Source organism: Ischnura elegans, assembly GCF_921293095.1.
Source record: "Ischnura elegans chromosome 13 unlocalized genomic scaffold, ioIscEleg1.1 SUPER_13_unloc_1, whole genome shotgun sequence".
Taxonomy (NCBI): Eukaryota; Metazoa; Arthropoda; class Insecta; order Odonata; family Coenagrionidae; genus Ischnura; species Ischnura elegans.
The window spans coordinates 11848878-11868082 of NW_025791657.1; the positions used below are offsets into that span (position 1 = coordinate 11848878).

Sequence of the window (19205 nt, forward strand, 5' to 3'; positions counted from 1 at the left end):
CAGGATTGGATGGCAAATGAATCACCTAATGTATTGATAGGTGGGAAAATTTGCAGTAAATGCCGAAAAAAATTATCACAGAAGTTATCAGAACATGCTGAAGTAGCCTCTGCGCTGCCAGGGACTTCCAAAGAAGATGTAAGTGAAGATGAAATAGCACCTGCTATTGCCCTGGATTATTTAAATAGTAGCCTTCAGTGTTTAGGTGCATCTCCTGTGAAGAAAAAGAGACTTCAAAATGAGAAACATTACCCAAAAGAAAAATTGAAAAAGGTAGCCTCAGTTTTGGAGCATACTTATTTGGAGCAACCTGAAAAAGAAGAGAGTGTAGAACATGCAGAAAGTGAAATCATAGCCCAGCTCAAAGATAAGTTTCATAGTTCAGGCAGTGTATGTGACAAGGTACAGATTCTGACTGTGCTTCCGAAGAGCTGGAGTGTTAGGAAAACCATGAAAGAATTTTCTGCCTCAGATTACATTGTACGGAGAGCCAAACAATTAGTGGTAGAATATGGTATTTTAGTAACACCAAATCCAAAGCCAGGTAAGACATTATGTGAGAAAACAGTTCGATGTGTACGTGACTTTTACTGTGACTATAACATGAGCCGTATGATGCCAGGAAAAAAGGACTATGCGTCGGTGAAAGAAAATGGGGTTAGACTGCATAAGCAGAAGCAGCTAGTGTTGCACAATCTCAAGGAAATGTACAGATATTTCAAGGAAACATATCCAGATTTAAAAATTGGAATCTCCAAATTTTGTGAATTGCGGCCGAAGCACTGTGTTCTTGCGGGTGCTAGTGGAACCCATTCTGTTTGTGTTTGCGTCTCCCACCAAAATTTTAAGTTGATGTTTGAAGGATGTAAACTAAAGGAGCTAACCAAGGACGAAGAACATACGTTACCATCATACAAGCATTGTTTAGCATTTGTTACATGCAATCCCGCTCTTCCAGCATGCTTCTTAGGTGCTTGTCCCTATTGTCCATTTGTAGAAAAACTAAATGATTATCTCTTTGAACTCTTCCGTAGAAATGGCATTGATGAAGTTTCATACAAGTGTTGGTTAACCACTGGCAGGGCAGTTTTAGAGATTTTAACAAAATCAATGGATGATTTCCTAGAGGCATTTTCATCCAGTTTAAAGCAGCTAATACCACACTCATTCATAACACAACAGCAGTCACAATTCTTTAAAACTACAAAAGAAGAACTCAAAGTGAATGAATATCTTGTGGTTTGTGATTTTGCAGAGAATTACTCCATCATTCAAGATGAAGTTCAAGGATTTCACTGGAATAACTCACAGGCCACAATTCATCCATTCGTGGCTTACTATCGAGACGTTACATCTAATAAAATACAACATGTGTCATATGTAGAAATATCTGACTGCCTTCACCATGATACCGTATGTGTGTATTGTTTCCAGCGCAATTTCATCAATTTCCTGAAATGCCACTTTTCAACTCCAAAGCACATTTATTATTTTTCCGATGGATGTGCTGCCCAATATAAAAATAGAAAGAATTTCATTAATCTGAGATACCATCAGGAAGACTTTGATGTCACTGCAGAATGGCATTTTTTTACTACAGCTCATGGCAAAGGACCTTGTGATGGGGTTGCAGGGACCGTAAAAAGACTAGCCACACTTGCAAGCCTCAAGAGACCTTTCGATAACCACATATTGACAGCACGAGAGTTGTTTCAGTGGAGCAAATTAAATATCCCTTCATGCACCTTCAATTATACACCGACTATCCATCACGATGAAGACATGGCGAAGCTAAAGCATCGTTTCGAAAACACTAGGACGATTCCTGGTACCCATAAACTTCATTGTGTCATACCTATTAAAAAAGGTATAGTGAAGACAGAGGCATATTCCATCTCATCAGAGTGTAGAGAAGAGTCAGTGACAGCTGTGGTGAGAGAAATGCTGTTTACAGTCATACATGGATTCGTTGCTTGTTTATACAATAATCACTGGTGGGTTGCATATGTCGAACACACTTACCAAGACCCAGATGAAGTACAAACCCGATTCTTGCACCCACATGGACCATCTCCATCGTTTGTGTTCCCTACCAAACCAGACAGTCATATCATCAAAAGATATGACATTCTCACAAGGCTCGATCCTTTGAAACAAACTGGAAGGACATACAGTCTCCCTGGATCAGACCTGGCGAACATCAACAATTTAATTGGAAACTTATGAGGTGAGGTGAAACCAAGTTTTATTATATTTTCATTAAAGCTACCCATCACATTGTTTTCTGTAACACTGTAATGATATAGCCATGACCTTCACCGTTCAACAATGGGCATTTCATATGTAAGTGGTACTTCTTGCATTTTGCTTGTGTAGTTCTGTAGACAAATATTTTTTTGGGCATGACGCCCTAAGTGTGCCATCTTGATATTTTGCATGCATGTAGAAAAATGTATGAGCATTAACATATATTTTTATAAAACAATTTGAAGGGGGGTGTTTTGAGATATTCAAGGTCAAAGGTCAAGGTCAATGACCTCGAGTATTAAAATTATTATAAATAGGCCGTGTTGTATATCATTGTAAAGCGCTATATATTACCTTTCCAAAACCATAAGTTTCATTTTTCTACCTTGAATAGAACCGGAATTATAGTCATTTATCTTTAGAGAGACACGCTGAAATTTCGACAAATTCACAACATTTGCGGACCTGTGACTTTTGTCAAAATCATCATATACCTCTACAAATTGGTATTTTTCCATCACTCACCAGTACCATTGAATATACCAAATTTGAAAGAAATCTAACATGGTCGGGTTGAAAATGTCACTTTTCTGTGTTGAATTGACGTGGATTTACCCGCATGGAACACTTTCAGATGGAATTGCATGTCATACCATAGACCCCTTGGGAACCAACGACTTAGTGAGTGAACACTCTTTCCTTGTTTACCTCACTTTTGTTGTGATGCAAATCCATTCCTCTGTGGAACGTCCCCAGTCTCACTTCTTAGAAACAAGCCACCTTTTACCTGACTTGATAAAAATTTAGTCCATTTCATCTAAGTTAGTCGCAAAAATCTCATGCATTGAGGCATTTGGCTGGTATTAGCAGACTCAGGTAAAAGAGAATAGGTACAGTAGATTCCGGTTAATTGGGACGTATCGAGAGTTGTGCACTTTGCCCCAATTAAGCGGCTGCCCCAACGAGGCAAACTCTCTTATGTATGGGCATAAAAACTTTTAAATTGTAGAAAAAAGACTAAAGAATATTAATAATGCAATCTAAGTTTATTAAGTTATTAATTTGATTAATAAACCAAGGAGTTTTGTTAATTTATTATCATTTTTAAGAATTATAACATTTTTGTTAAAAATATTTTTCACAGCCTCGGGCGACGCTGAATGAATGTCTTTTACTAACAAGGGGAGACCACGAAACTTGCTCCGCCTTTTTTACTGCTGTATTTTTTATGGCGTTCGGAATGGTGAACACGTCCCTGAACTAGTAGTGGTTCCGTTGAATGGGCCTTAGTTTGGCTGTAATTAATTAATTTTCATGCGGCACTTTTCACAATCCACATATAGTTCCATAATGTCACCCCATGAAGCAGGCGGGTCAGGTGGGGTAGTGGTTAGCGTAAACAGCTACCACCCAGGGGTCCATGGTTCGGGGCTCCATGATGGCTGTTTATTTTGTTGTCTTCATTATGATCATATGGCGTCAACTTTTTCATTAATTTTAATTGCGACAAGCATAGACATGAGATTATTTTTTTATCATCATAATGGCGTTTAGGCATTTAAGCAGTGTCATTTCCAACGCGGAGATACAACGACTACACTAGCAAGGGTTGGTGTGCGCCAAAATGTTAATTTTTTCATTGCTTATACTGATCAACTTCTACATTAAAAATGAAAACCACTATTGCAAGAGCACATACCATTAAAGGCTGGCGGCTATCAACAACAAACGTACAGACATAATTAATAAGAACACGATTATAAAATGCTATATTTCTCGAACACATGTAATTCACTTTACTCCAAAGGGAGTTTACTTACACAGTACCTTAGTGCCCAAAGTAACGGGTGGATCCATTTAACGGAATATAATGTATTATTTTCATCATTGTTCTTGGATTTAATCGAGTAATACCCAGCATTCTCTTCTAGTTTCATGTAAAAGAGGAGAACATGGACCCCCTAAGAGAAGAAAATAATGAAGTGCTGCATGGAACAGCTCCAGATGGAATTGCAAGTGTTGCCGTAGACCCATTGGCAAATGATGATTTGGTGAGTGAAAGCTCTTTCCTTATTTTGCTCAGTTTTTTGTGACCTAAATTCATTCCTCTGTTGAACATTGCCAGAACCACTCAATAGAAACAAACAACCCTTTCCCTCACTTGACAAAAAGTGAAAAAATACAGAGGAGCTGTGTTGAGAATGAACGAATCATTCAAAATGAACCACTTATTGTAATTAGCAAAATGGGTGCATTCTACCTCACTAGGTGCTCACATTTGCTCTCTGAGTGAGTGAGTGGTCTGACTTCATGGTACAGTTGGCCTTTTATTGAGAGTTGAGTCACCCTGCTCACTTTGGATCAGCACGGAGCAGAAGGGAGGGAAACAAGTGAGAGTCATGATGCCCACACTTGCATCCGGTACGCTCTCACTGAGTGGTCATGAGTTCATGATAAATGAGCAAGGTGCAGCTGAATACACCTGATGATTTGAATCATGATCCCCTCATTTAATAGGCAATATGAACAATCATTCATCATGAGTGATTTATCCCAATCATGTGCAGTTTGTTGTATTTGGTTGCATTGCCAGAGAATTGGATTTTTTGGACCCTGGCTGAGTTTACCAAAAATAACTTCTTCTTATTGAGGGATTTAACTTCAACAAAGTCAAACTGTAGCTGATATGGATTTTGTGATAACTGTGAACAGAAAATTATTAGGAAGACTTGGGGTTTTTCTTCAACCATCTTTATATGGGGTGTTGGAATGTTGACTACAGACATCCCCCGAGTTACGTATGCCTCGACTTATGTAAATCCGTACTTACGTAAGTGATAACCGTATTTCAAGTGACTACGTTACTTTTCGAATGCGTGCACGTTAAAGTAGATATTCGCTCGTTTACCCAATGGCAGAAAAAATATAAAATTTATTCCAGTTTTTTAGCGCTAAACAAAACAAATTCGCTCATTTTTATCATTCCTCGAATGAATTTTCATTAATTTCCATAGAAAAATCGCTTGTAAATCCCAAGTCACCAATCAACGTGAAAATTTGCAGTTCTAGCGATGGAAGTGGTTGCACTCACTCCAGTACGATACAGCTTGTTACACAGATACACACCCGAACTCCGACTTTAACTATTTAAAAATTGTATCATTAAGTTTGGACGTTTCCATCTGAGGAGTTAAAAGAAAATGGAGTACGAGCAGAAATCTATACTGTGGAAAAGAATTGGTTAGTACCCACGTAAAGGCATTGAAATTTCGAGTGTTGGCAATGAACGCTGCGAAAAAGTGCAGAAAAAGTTGACACACGATATTAATTGCGTACTTGGTTAATTGTCTCTGGTGACTGGCTTACCGTGTTTTTTATTTTGCGAAGATTTTATTAAGCTGCATTTTCTCGTTCTATTATATTGTGTGCCAATGTAAATGAATACTGCGTTATTGAAAGCTTTTATGCACTATTTCATTGCAAGTTAATGACGGGAGTTGGCTGAATAAAAGCTCAATTTTAATTAGCTTCGTGCATTGGAAATACTCTCCGAGGTTTCCTGCAAAGTAAATATTCAAATGATGATATTTTGACATCATTTTATTGAGATATGAGAGAAAGAAAGTATGTTTGCGTGCGTGAAAATTTGAGTGCACGTGCATGTGAATGTATCTAAGAATGTAGTGATTTACTGGTATTTTTGTGTGTTATTAGCTCGTAATCCTTGACACCCCTCCTACGTGTATTAACTGTGACAGTGAAATGACCAGATTCATCAATAAACGTAATATATAAAAGGCAGAAGGTATAATGATTAAAGGTAAGTAGACAATGCAGACTATAGGTCCTTAGATTGCAGTATAACATAATGAATCAATTTAAGTACAGTAGACTCTCGTTAATACGAACAACGTTATTACGAAGTTCTCGTTTTTACGAAGCAAATCGTTGGTCCCGAGCAAAAGGCCTATCCAAGCTATCGGAAAAGAAACATTATTACGAAATTTTCGTATTTACGAAATTACGAACCAAAGTCCCGGTCATGGCGGTTACAAAATGAACTTTATTACGAAGATCCACGCATAAGCTATGGCATTCAGATGGATATTCACTACGCTAAGTTTTAATAATCACGCCACGTTTAAGTTGCCCGCGTGTACTGTGACCAAGAGCGTCATTTATGGTCACTTCTTCGCCATTCACGCAACGTCATATAACAAGCTTCATTCCTGAGGAATCATGGTGACAGACTGCAGCTGCAGATTACAGCTGGTTAATTTGATGTACAGTTAGTTCTCTTCCTACGCACATTCGATTTACGAACTTTCAGCATTCAAAAATTTCAATTTCCCAATTTGGCGTCTTTTGATTTAGCCGTTGCTATGCCGTGCGGTGTAGAGGAAATCGTACTCTGGGCATATTCTGAACAACATATCATTCATTCCGGTGTGAAGTTAGGAACTGTTCAGCGTTTCGCCCGTTCTTTGCCGCGGAGAGCGATTTTTTTCGGCTCTGGCTGCGTTGCACGGCTATCTAGATCAATTCGTCACATTCGTGAATTAGCGCAAGATTGTTGTGAAGTGTTGCATTCTGCAGGATAACCGTAATCCTCGATGCCTTGCATATAGCACGACCGGTCCCATGACGGCACAATAGGAGGTGCGGATAACCCTTCGCCAGCGCGGTTTGCAGCCAATTGCTGCCCCACAAGCGCACCTCACACCATCGCCTAGTCATACAACGTTGTCAGATGCATACAGAGCTGCGAAATAAGCCTGATCCACAAAAACATGCCCTTTCTTCGAAACCCCAAAACAAGTGATTCTTCCACTGGTTCCTTCACGCTCGTCGTCCTTTCCGTCTCCTCTCTTCACGAAGGCCTTCATTGGCGTTTCACTTTCTCACCTGGCAACGCTGCCCCGACCTAGACTATTCTCCCTGTCATCGGACAGCTCTCGGCGGCCGGACCGTAGGTTTATCAACTGAGGAACAAGGTATTGGAACGCATCTAGTTCGTAAATCGGACTTACTCTACTCGGGAGGATATCAGCCCTCGATTACGTCATGCCGAAACTGGAACGAATTTTCCTGATTATGTATATATTTCGGCGTAATTTAATCGCATATATCACATACGGTTTTTTTCGACGATTCCTAAAAGAAACGTTCATACGAACTTCGTTATTACGAACCTCTGAATTTTCGGTCCCGTGGAATTCGTAATAACGAGGGTCTACTATATTCAGTTTAGTAATGTAGCGTTGAGATACCGTTGAATACACGCGATCGGTCTATTCGGGGAATAATGTTACGCATTTTGATTGGCAATGCTCGAGATGCAGCTCTCAGACTATATTAATGTTTATTGATTTTGTATCTAATAACTTAAGAATACGTGGAAGAGTTCATGAATATGGCAGTGAATTGAATGAAACTTCACCGAGAATTTACCACGCATTTCTCCGCTTAGAATTCCCACCCGATCCCCTCCCCACCGATTGAAATCTCTGAAGCACTAATGCAGAATGTTCAACTTACGTAAATTTCGACTTATGCAGAGTCTACCAGAACGCATCTCTTACGTATCTCGGGGGATGCCTGTGTACAGGTTGATTGCCGAAAGGAATCAATTAATATTTCTGTGGAAGTATTTTAACTTAGTTGGGCGAACATTTGACATCGATTTAAATAGAACGCACCGGTTTACTTGAATGGATGAACCCAACATTTTGTGCTCTGCACGAGCATGTTCACAATAATTCTTGTTCTTTAACTATCCTCATCGTCTGTCCAATATATCAAAGAATATGGCTTATTTCACTACTTTCCCGCTTGGCATATTTGATTAGGAAAAAACACTTTTATCAGCCCACCCTACTGTCCATTGCCCTTCTCCCTGTCCTTCTGTGCTGGAAATATTTTTTTATTAGGCCTAAGCATCTCGTGATGTGGCCAATTTAGTTGTCTTCCTTTTAGAGGTTTTAGAAGGGCTGTTTATTCTTCCACTCTCCTTTTCAATTTCTCATTACTTTCTCAGTCCATGTGATTTATCACCATCATAATTGTGAACTTGTTAGAGATTAGCATAGCTTTGTTTTGTAAAATTATTATATTTTTGCTATTGAGTATATTAGAGAGTATATTCCCTAGCAAGGAATGTCATCAAAAATTTTTGGGAGGATATGCCTTCAGTAACATTTACAATATTTTTTGGATCAAATAACATTTTAGTTAATGTAGTAATTGCTATTTTGTATCTGCGTGGAAAATACACAAAAACAACCTTCTACATCAAGTTCTTTAGAAATTACTAAGTATATCCATGTTACAAAGATATGAATTAACACAGAAATGGCTTGCATTTTCATGGGCTCGTAAGTTTGAGTGGAAGAGGAACATTCATGGATATAATTAACTGTATGAAATAATAAATAATGGGAAGGATTTTTAAATACTATGGGAGGTGAACTTCAGGCAAGGTGAGACGAAAAGCTTATGAGTACATTCTTTTGTCCATCTTCAGTGGTCTCATGTAAAAGAAGAGGGTTTATCATTATTTTTAAAGAGGTTATTGTTATTATTTTTCCTTTACTGACAAGGATAGACCATTAACCATGCTCTGCCTTTTTCAATGCTGTATTTTTTATTGCCTTAAGAATGGTGAACATATATCTGAACTAGTAGTGGTTCCCTTGAATGGGCCTTAGTTTGGTTGTGATTAAATTTATTAGTTTGCATTCAGTACTTTTAACAAGCCTTATACAATTCCAAGACATCGCTTCAATTGCAGGTAGGCTTGTTGGTATACTGGATACCGTCGTCGACTCCCACGTTGAGGGACAGGGTTCGAGGCTTCACCACAGCAGTACATTTTGTAATCTTCATCTTGATCATGAGGCAGCTAATATTTCATGAATTGAAATTGCAGCAAGCATAGGCAAAAGAAATTTTTTTATCCATTATAGCATTTAGGTATTTAAGCGGTGTCATTTCAAACGTGGAAATATGACGACTATAGTAACAAGGGTTAGTGTGTGCTAGAAAGTTTTTTGTACTGCTTATACCGGTCAACTTCCAAATTAAAAATGACAACAACTTCTTGCAAGAGCACATGCCATTAAAGCTCACCACAGGCAGCAATAGGCAAGCAGATGTAATTAATAATAACATGAAACGAATATAAATTGCCATATCTCCCGAATAATTGTAATTCACATTACTCTACTGGGGGTTTACCCTACAAAGTACCTATATACTAAAAAAACCATTCGAAAATATCATTTCAATTAACAAATAGAATGAAATAAAAGTTGATTATTTAATATAAACAAATATGCTTGTGCTCCCTGCTTCCCAATATCTTGTGTACTCCAACCCGCATAATATCAAGAACCACCTGCAAATGTCATTTCTTGAGAAAAAAGCTACTGCTATTACTCCCCACTACTCTTTTGGTATGTTTTTGAGGAGGGTAGCAAGTTTATTCTCCTTATGTCCTCCTTCGAAATTACACTGCTTAAATACTAAAAGGCCATTATGAGGATAAAAAAATTCTCTCATGCTTATGTTTGCTGTGATTAAAATCAATGAAAACTCATCGCTGTCTGATCAATATGGATATTACAAATTAATCTGCCGTGGCAAAGCCTCAAACCCAGGCCCTTCGGGTGTGAGTGGACAACTTTATCCACTATATCAACAGACCTACTGGCAATAGAAGTGCTATTTTGGAATGATATAAGTCTTGCTAAAAGTACTGCATGCAAATTAATTAATTACAGCCAAACTGAGGCCCATTCAAAGGAACCACTACCTGTTGAGATATGTGTTTGGCATTCCGAATGCCATAAAAATGTGATATTGATAAAGGCTGAGCAAGGTACGCGGTGTTTCCTTATAAATGACTCCCAGCATTCTCTTCTAGTTTCGCGTGAAAGAGGAGTACAAAGAGCACTTACAGAGTGCTCTGTGCAGTACAGAGAGTCATTCTGCACTGCACACACCAGATCCTGCTAAAATTTTGAGTGATGTCACCGACCCACTAGCAAATGATAAATTGGTGAGTGTACTCTTGCCTTGTCTAGTGCAGTTTTGCTGTAAGGCAGATTCACTCTTTGGTGGAATATATTCCCAACACCACTCACAAGGAGACAAACCAAGACTGATGTTCGGGATCTGAATGCCTATTTTATATTCTAAAACTATGTAGGTAATGTAGAAAAAGGGTCATGGATTTCTTCCAGATAGGCCCAGGTTCAAGACAAATTCTCATGTTAATACGTTGCGTACGGATGACAAGAATTCTCGTAATTATTTTCCCGAACATTCCGGATGGATGATGAAGATTTAGGCGAGTCAACCTAAACAATTTTAAAGTGTATGATAGGTATTCATTAGTACGTTTTCAGTTGTTGTTCGTTATTCATAATGAATTGATGCATCATAACGTTTGATTGGGTAAAGTTCTTTCTAAAAATTAGCTTTTTAACCATGTTTAAACCAAAGGCATTACATCCTAATAGGCACATATTTCCAAATTGGCGTTCCTAGGAATTTAAATACCCCGGTACGTAACCTGTTAAAACCGTGAATAAGCCGTGAATTTCGTCTACCATGAACTAACCTGGAAATAGCTGTGAATTTTATTCTGATACCTTAAAATCCTCTCAAACTTGATTGTGGAACTACAATTGACCATTCAAAAGAAAAATCGATATATCGATCATGTTTCAAGGTCATTACCTCTCAAACAATGTCCACACATTTGTCTGCACATGTACATTCGAAGCACAATTATTGGTCCGTGTGTCATGACGAGAGACAGACCTTAAGCCTGTCATTGGAAGACTGCTAACCAAAGTGATCATTAACCCTGACGAGAAATCAGACACCTCTTCACTTCCCTGTCACCCTCCATTTTCCCAATCTCAACATTTATCAGGCTCTAAATTTTGCTAACGATAGGCGACATAAAAAGGAGTACTTTCATTGCTGCGTTTGCATTGCCGGCGTTTACAGTATTGGTAAATTTTTAGTAAGCGTGCAGTCGGTGATTTTTATGTGATCAATATTTATTCTTAGAAATAAAAAAAAACAGACCGTGAATTTGACAAAATATAGACCGTGTAAACCTGGAGAAAACCGTGAATTTTATAATTCAGTTAGAGTGGGAACCCTGTTGTATTCTGAAACTATAATGTTGACGTAGAAAAAGGGCCATGGATTTCTTCTACAGCCCTGGGTTTGAGAGAGATTCTCATGTTAAGATTTCGTGCACCACCTTGAGTAATCGATCCCTCTCAGCTACCTTGTTGGACGAGTGCTCACCCCTTCTTATGCTGCTTGGGTCATCTGTTTGAGTCCCAATGCAGACTAATTTTATTCCTCTTTTACACCCTTCGGAAATATTCCATTGTAAAATGTTAAATTGAACTATTCCATTGAAAAATATTAAGTTGAACTATTCAATTGAAAAAAATTCAGGTGAAAAATATTCAATTAAAGAAAATCCAATTGAAGTTTGTCACTTTTCAATTGAATGGTTCAATTGTGAAATACAGTAGATTCCTGTCAATTGGGACGTATCGGGACTGGTGCACTTGGCCCCAATTAAGCGGCTGCCTCAATTAGGCGAACTATCCAGTACATGGGCATAAACAAATGTTGAAATGATGGAAAGGAGACTAAAGAATGTTTATAATGCAATCCAAGTTTATTAAACTATTAATTTGATTAATAAATCAGCGAGTTTTGCTAGTTCATTATAAATTTTAAAAATCATAACAATTTAGTTAAAAATATTTTTCACAGCCTCGGGCGACACCGAATGACTGTCTTTTACTAACTCCTTTTAAAGAGAAGTCCTATCCTCTTGCGGATAGTATAAAAACAAGAACTTTCAAAATAGGGCAAAAATAGGATCATTTTTGAAAAATAAGTGTAAATTAAAGGAGGAAAATGAAAAAATAGTATTCTGAAACCAAAAATTTTAATTTCCTCGCGAGTATATAGTCTATGCGGCCGAGTCATGGCCCAATAAAGCGGCATGCTATCCAGTGGCGGCTGGTGGTAATTTATCTAGGGTGTGCATTAGAGTAGATATAGGATGATTTACTTATATTATGTTAATACCAATCCATGAGCATCATATTTCGGTGTAATGGAATACATAGCAAGCAAAACATATCACTGGTATATTCTACCCTTAAAATTGCATGAACAGAAATAATATTAGCATGCATGAAAATAATTATTCTAAACACACCTTTACAAGTGATGGTAGGTGAAATTCATTCTCCTTTCCTTACACCCTATGAGGAAGTAGTGTAGAAAACGGCCGTACAGATGACTCTTTAAACGGACTAGGATCCTGGGCGCAGGTAGTGTAGGTGGCGGCTACACCACTACACTACCTGCGAGTCACTCACAAAAAATACACCCGTGCACACTCGCATCGTTTTGTGTCTGCTCCCATCACCCATTTGAACTGTACATACCCCCCGCTTACTTCGTCCTGCCAGAGCACCCTCAAGCGATCGCATAGACCGAAAATGTGCCCGGCGCGGTGCCACGGATCGCACACTTGTAGATCGGTGAATTCGAAAAGGAGATGGCTGTAGGGTTCGGAGCATCATGTTTCTTGCATATGCACTCAGGATTTTTATCCTTCTCGTTGCAAAGAAATAGTTTTCTTTTATAATTCATTCATCTTTGGGTGTGCACTTGCTAACATGCGTATACGCACGCGCCGCTACTGATGCTATCCCAAATAAGCGGAGAATACTCTGGGATATTCCTCTATTGGGTTCTGTTCTTCAAGATCTACCCCAATTAACCTTTTCGCGCCGAGCTCCTTCACGGGAAGTTGCTTTTGGCTCTATGAAGGGTTTGAAAATTTCTTTTTCGCCCCTTATGGAGTTTTTTCTTGGCTTCGGACTGTGCAGGTAGTTGCTTCCTCCCCTTAATGACCTTTCCTAGCGGGGTCCCGGACCCTTTCCTCTGCAACTGGGCAAATATAATCCTTGACCCTTTTCCCCGAAGGCAGCCCATCCCGGCATACTATTGTGGTCAGTTTATTGTTGCAAGTGCAATTTACATTTTTTTAATTGTTACTGTTGCATTAAATGTCAGTTCATCAATGTATTCCTTTCATTTTGCAATACCTGTACAACTTTTAAACGAAGTTCTACGGTTATTTTTAGGGTTTTCAGCAAAACGGCACTATATCATAGACCAACAAATACTTTAAAGCGAGTGAAATCTTTCAATGTTCCTAGCCTACTTCTAGGTATTTACGATTTATGATATTAATATATTTTAGATCCATGATGCCAAAATCCACACTCTCCTCATTTGCGCTTGCTCTCCAGTTCTCTGAAAATATGAGAATGATACATTTAGAATTTTTTAGAAGAATAATTTCCAGAAAAATTCTCATAAAACTACTTGAATTTTACAAATTTGTTGTTTGAAATGGCTAAATATTATTTTTTAGAGCAAATTTGCTTGTGTAAATATAAATTCATATTACGAACGAAATAAGAAAAAATACAAAACACTGTTTCTAGAATAAATTCTATCGAATTCGAATATTCTATCAAATACCGCCGCAAATGTACACTTAGAATGTAGCTAACAGAGTAACGTATATGTTTATATGTAAATCATTACAATATCGCTCCTATAAACTTGCTAGTAAGTTATAAAAATAACAATTAAACATCTAACCTTAGCGTCTCCAAAAATTGTTGTGGGTGATGATCAACTCCGTTAATATGAACGCTAGAATTCGGTTTAAAATTTGGAGCCAATCAGCAGAACATACAGAATGTAATTCCTCGCATTGATTTTCAATAAATGCAACATGAACGTATTTAGTTATTTTAACTTATAAACAAATAAGTGACCATGAGCACCTTCCTTGAGTGGGACACTGAGAGCCGGAATGGGCCGAGGTAATCCCCACACGGACAATAGGAAAGGGTCGGACCTCTTGTGCCGAGGGACCCTAATGGCGGTTGGGATCCACTTGGCATGCTTGACAGCGAAACCGTGAAAACACGGCCCTTAGCATTTTGCTTCAAAAAATTCAAGCCGTGAAAATCTGGCCTTCCTTCTTAAGCATCAGAAAATTCAGACTGTGAAATCATGCCCTGCGTAGGGAACAGGTTAAGTGGTTGCCCCAAGTAACCGGTGGACCCATTTGACGGAATATAATGTATTATTTTCATCATTATTCTTGGATTTAGTCGAGTAATACCCAGCATTCTCTTCTAGTTTCATGTAAAAGAGGAGAACATGGACCCCCTAAGAGAAGAAAATAATGAAGTGCTGCATGGAACAGCTCCGGATGGAATTGCAAGTGTTCCTGTAGACCCCTTGGCAAATGATGATTTGGTGAGTGAAGACTCTGTCCTTTATTTTGCTCAGTTTTTTATGACCTAAATTCATTCCTCTGTTGAAAATTGCCAATAAAGCACCATGCTGTCCCAATTAAGCGGAGAATACTCTGGGATATTCCTCTATTGGGTTCTGTTCTTCAAGATCTGCCCCAGTTAAGCGGCTGTCCCAAGTAACCGGTGGACCCATTAAATGGTATCTACTGTATTCAATTGAATTTTTAAAATTATATAATTTTCTATTGAAAAAAATTACAAAATCATCCAATATGGTAAACTTGTTAGGAAGGATGTACTCAACGCTTTCCCTGCGATTGACAAAAATGGCTGCAGTACGTTTCTTGACCTGGGAGACTATGGTGGCAAATTTACGCCGGAGATTTTTATATGCAGGAGAACGAATGCAGAAAAAATTAATTTTTCCTTGCTCTCTCCCTTTTATGGTGGTTGTGGATTCGTGAAATCTAAGTTTCAGGACCTAACAAAGTGGGACGTTGGCCATACCCCGGAATTCTAGGAGCAGGTTCTTAGACCCCTAGTCTTATATCACCCCTCTTTGTGGTAAGGGACTGGGGTCATACAATTTTGCATCCAGTCATTTTGCAAAATAAATACTTTTTCCTTTCTCAAAAAATCTAAGTGAGAATAGAATTCTTTGTCTTTTCAGCAGCATCTACAACTTTTAAACGAAATTGTGTGAGAAATGATCTCAGCCTTTCTTCAGGGTTCCCTTCCGCGTCAGCTTGTTTGTGGACTACAGTTTCACTGGCTATCCTGCCAACATCTTCAGGTCAAAGGTGTTGGCTGTTGGTTTCTGCCTTGCTTACATACTGTAGGCTGGATGGGAGCTGCACTGTGATTGGCCGTCTGACTGGGCACTTCTCTCTGATTGGCTCTCTTTCATCACTCTTTTCCAGGCGCTGTGAAGGAAGTATCCATCTTCTCTATTGAAATTCAAAGGTGTTTTTTGAATTTCTATTGCTTCCCTGATTTGTCTAGGGAAGTATCGGCTGTCCTTAACTAAAAGTTTCTTCTCCTCAAATTTGATGTCGTGGCCAGGTTGCAACCATGCATGTTCGGCTCTACGGGGTTCTAACATTGTATGATATATATTTACATGCATCTCAATTCCAGTATAAACATCAACATAGAAATTTTTGCTGCATTAAATGTGTCAATATTAATGGTAGAGCTTTGTTCAAATTTGACCATTCTCTGAATAAAATGTGAACTCCAACTTACTTGCCCATTTTTTGTAAGTATAGTGATTTTTCAGCCCCAAAAAAACTCAGTTTAAGGTCCTCAGTACGTAGGGCCCCTGAGGCATGGGTTCCCCTAGTTAAGAGTAACTAAATTTTAGCATGTGAATATTTAACCTCATTTGTACCATTTTGAGCCTAGGAAAACATAATTTTTCTCAATTCGGAAAAATAACGGCCAGCCTATGGTTGCGTATGCTGTGGCTGTGACTTTGGTGGCTGCTGAGGCTTGTTGGTCTATCAATCAAGAGTGTTGTTCTTGAATATGTGTGTATTTCTCCAGGTTTTCCTTGGACCAAAAGGGATGCCATGTTGTTCTGTTTTCTCAAAGCTTTACTTTGTTGACAGTGATGTGTTACTTCCCTAAAAGATTGCCTCGTTTCAAATTTATGCCATTTCTTTTTCTAGCAAAGGAATACGACTTGGGTAGCAGATAGACAGTACTTAGATAGTGGGTTGGTAGTATTATAAGTTGCTTAACCCTTTCGAGATGGCAGAGTTTTTGTCTTAGCATGACTGCTGCAGAAAGCTCCAAGAGACTTCTTTCTCGTGGTACCGAGCATTTTGGAGGACATTCGTTATGAAGAGTCTCGGGGATATACACACGCTCTCAGCTCCAACCTTTTTCGACTCCTCCACATTATCTCGGACTCTGAGAGTAGTTGTGCTATCTCCTTTCCGGGTTTACGATTCTAACTGCGGCATTGGTTTGTGGTCAAATTATGGATTGCTTAAATGTATTTGGCACATGGATAATTTTTGCTTGCACGTAAATTGCAGACTTTGAATTGAATTCCTCATTTTTTATAAGCATTTTCAAATTTTAAACAAAGTTCTATAGTTAATACTCGCACGCTCCGCGCGCTCGTTAAGGGGCTCCGCCCCTTAAAACCCCGGTTCCGGCTTCGCCGTCTACATTTGTGGTCGTTCGAAGACTTTTGAAGTTCGAATAATCTCAACACGGCTAGGGGCCGGCTTCGCCGGCCAGGGGGTAGGGAGGTGCCCCACTCATTCCTCGGAACGGCTCCGCCGTTCCTCGCTGAAGGGCGGCTTCGCCGCCTGGGGGTTTAGTGTGCCAGAGGGCGAGGGCATTTCGGAACTGTTTCACCGTTATTCGTTTAAGGGGCGGCTTCGCCGCCCAGAGGTGGGGGGAGTCCACAGCGGTTGCGCCGCTTGAACATCGGGGTGGCTACGCCGCCCGGGGGTTGCTGAAGCTCCCCCTCGCCTACGCCCGTTTCTCGTTGTGGGGCGGCTTCGCCGCCTTGGGGTTGAGGAGCCCCCCCGCGGCTGCTCCGCCTAGTCCTTATAAATGGTCTTCCCCACCGAGAGGGGTGCCCAGGGGGATTCGGGTATTTTAATGTGTTATGCATGCGGTCACCAAAAGTCCACAGTGATCATGTAGCGATGATTGTAAAAGGTAGTGCAATGGGGATTAATAGTGGCGACTAGTACCCATAAAAGAAGACTTAATGGCAAGTTTTTCATTTTTTTTCGGGGGGTTCCTACGGAATACCGGGGGTTTTATACTTGTGTTAAACCAGTGGTCACTAATAGTTCTCATAAATTCCGAGCCGATAAGTCCTAGGGGACCGGAAGAGTGGTCTTACGATTCTTTTCCCTGGAGAGGCTATTTATTAGAAATTTTTTGGGAGGTTTCACGGGGTTATCGGGGGTTTTAATAAGTGGTAGGGGCACCGGTTAAATTGTGTCGAAAACTATTCGGAAAGGCGAGTTTAAATTTGTTTTATTTTTTTTTCGGCGATGTTCCGGGAGGTAATCGGGGGTGTTCTGGTATTTTTTCCCGTATGGTTTACGGTGGCTCGCCCTCACCAAATATTCCGGATCTAGAGCTCAGAGGGGACGGGAAGTGCGGCGTAATGTTTGCGAGAAGTTCCCAAATAGGAGACTAAATGACACATTTTACATTTGGGGGGGATTTCACGGGGATACCGGGGGTTTAAATGTGTGTACTCCTGGCGGTCACCATCCATTCGCATAAATTTCGGGGGGATGAGTCGTTGGGGGCGGTGGAATAGTCACGAAAAGTACCGAAAAAGTAGACTTTTTTGAAAATTTTATTTTTGGGGGGGGGGGGGGGTTTATGTGGGTTTACCGGGGGTTTATAGGTTTTTACTGCCAGTGGTCATCAATCGTCCACATCAATTCCGTAGCGATGAGTGGTAAGGATTGGAAAAGCGGCGGAATTGTGACGAAAGGTACCCGACAAAGCTACTTATATGCTAATTTTAATTTTTTAGGGGGTTTCGGGGGGTTAAAAGATGACGGTACTATATGGTCACATTCATTTACTGTCATGTCTAAAAGAATTGTGCCCTATGACATCCATATTTCGAAAGTAATACAATAAAAAGCAAACCAGTCCCTGAAAAATGTTAGCAGTGCCCGCCATTTTTATTTTTTCGCGGTTAAATCCATTAAATAATTATTAAAATGTTTATGTTTTCTGAAAGACAATGCAAAGCTGTATGTAACTACAAAGTTTGAAAGAAATCGGTTGAGTTTAAATTGACAAAACCTTGTGTTAATCTTTTGAAAACCGTAATTTTCGGTGATTTTCGGAATATTTTAATTTTATTCTCAGTAACCAAGGACGATGAAAGAAAAACGTTACCTACATTTCGTAGACTATGTTATGAGCATATATAATAATCATTTTCGTTATCCTATACCTTAAATTAAGTCGAAGGGAGCGGAAGTTATGAAATTTTAATAGAAAAACGAATTTTTGGACGCCATTTTGGCTGCAATATTCTTGAAAAGAAATTAACAACATTACGTAATTACGTGCCCACGTTTATCAGCTTTTGAAAAATGCATTAAACATCCATGTGGCACGAACGGTTCGCGCGCAGTAAAATAAAAACCGAAAGACGGTCCCCGGAAAAAGCCCGATTTCGGCCATTTTGTCGTCCTGGCGACGACACGTGGCGGAAACTTCCGGTTTTCGGATTTTTCCTCCGGATCATTTCGGGTTCCCCGCACGCGTGCCAAATTTCAGCTCTCCAGCACTTCTGGAAGTGGTCGGGAATTTGTATCCATGAGTGAGTCAGTTACCTCAAGGGCTGTATATAATAGAGAGGACTCGCACGCTCCGCGCGCTCGTTAAGGGGCTCCGCCCCTTAAAAACCCCGGTTCCGGCTTCGCCGTCTATATTTGTGTTCGCTCGAAGACTTTTTAAGTTCGAATAATCTCACCTCAGCTAGGGGCCGGCTTCGCCGGCCAGGGGGTAGGGAGGCGCCCCACTCATTCCTCGGAACGGCTTCGCCGTTCCTCGCTGAAG

At 39.7% G+C, this 19205-nt stretch overlaps 1 protein-coding gene across 1 annotated transcript in view; it reads left to right on the forward strand.

The window, feature by feature from the left end:
* The first annotated feature begins 2857 nt into the window (after nucleotides 1-2857).
* The window catches only part of LOC124172066 (zinc finger protein 16-like), a 36499-nt gene continuing 20151 nt past the window's right edge, over nucleotides 2858-19205 (forward strand). Inside the window, exons 1-4 of the mRNA XM_046551473.1 lie at nucleotides 2858-2928; nucleotides 4179-4298; nucleotides 10172-10306; nucleotides 14524-14643. Coding sequence (XP_046407429.1) covers nucleotides 4200-4298; nucleotides 10172-10306; nucleotides 14524-14643 — 354 coding nt within the window. The 5' untranslated portion in view covers nucleotides 2858-2928; nucleotides 4179-4199. The remainder of the gene's footprint in view (nucleotides 2929-4178; nucleotides 4299-10171; nucleotides 10307-14523; nucleotides 14644-19205) is intronic.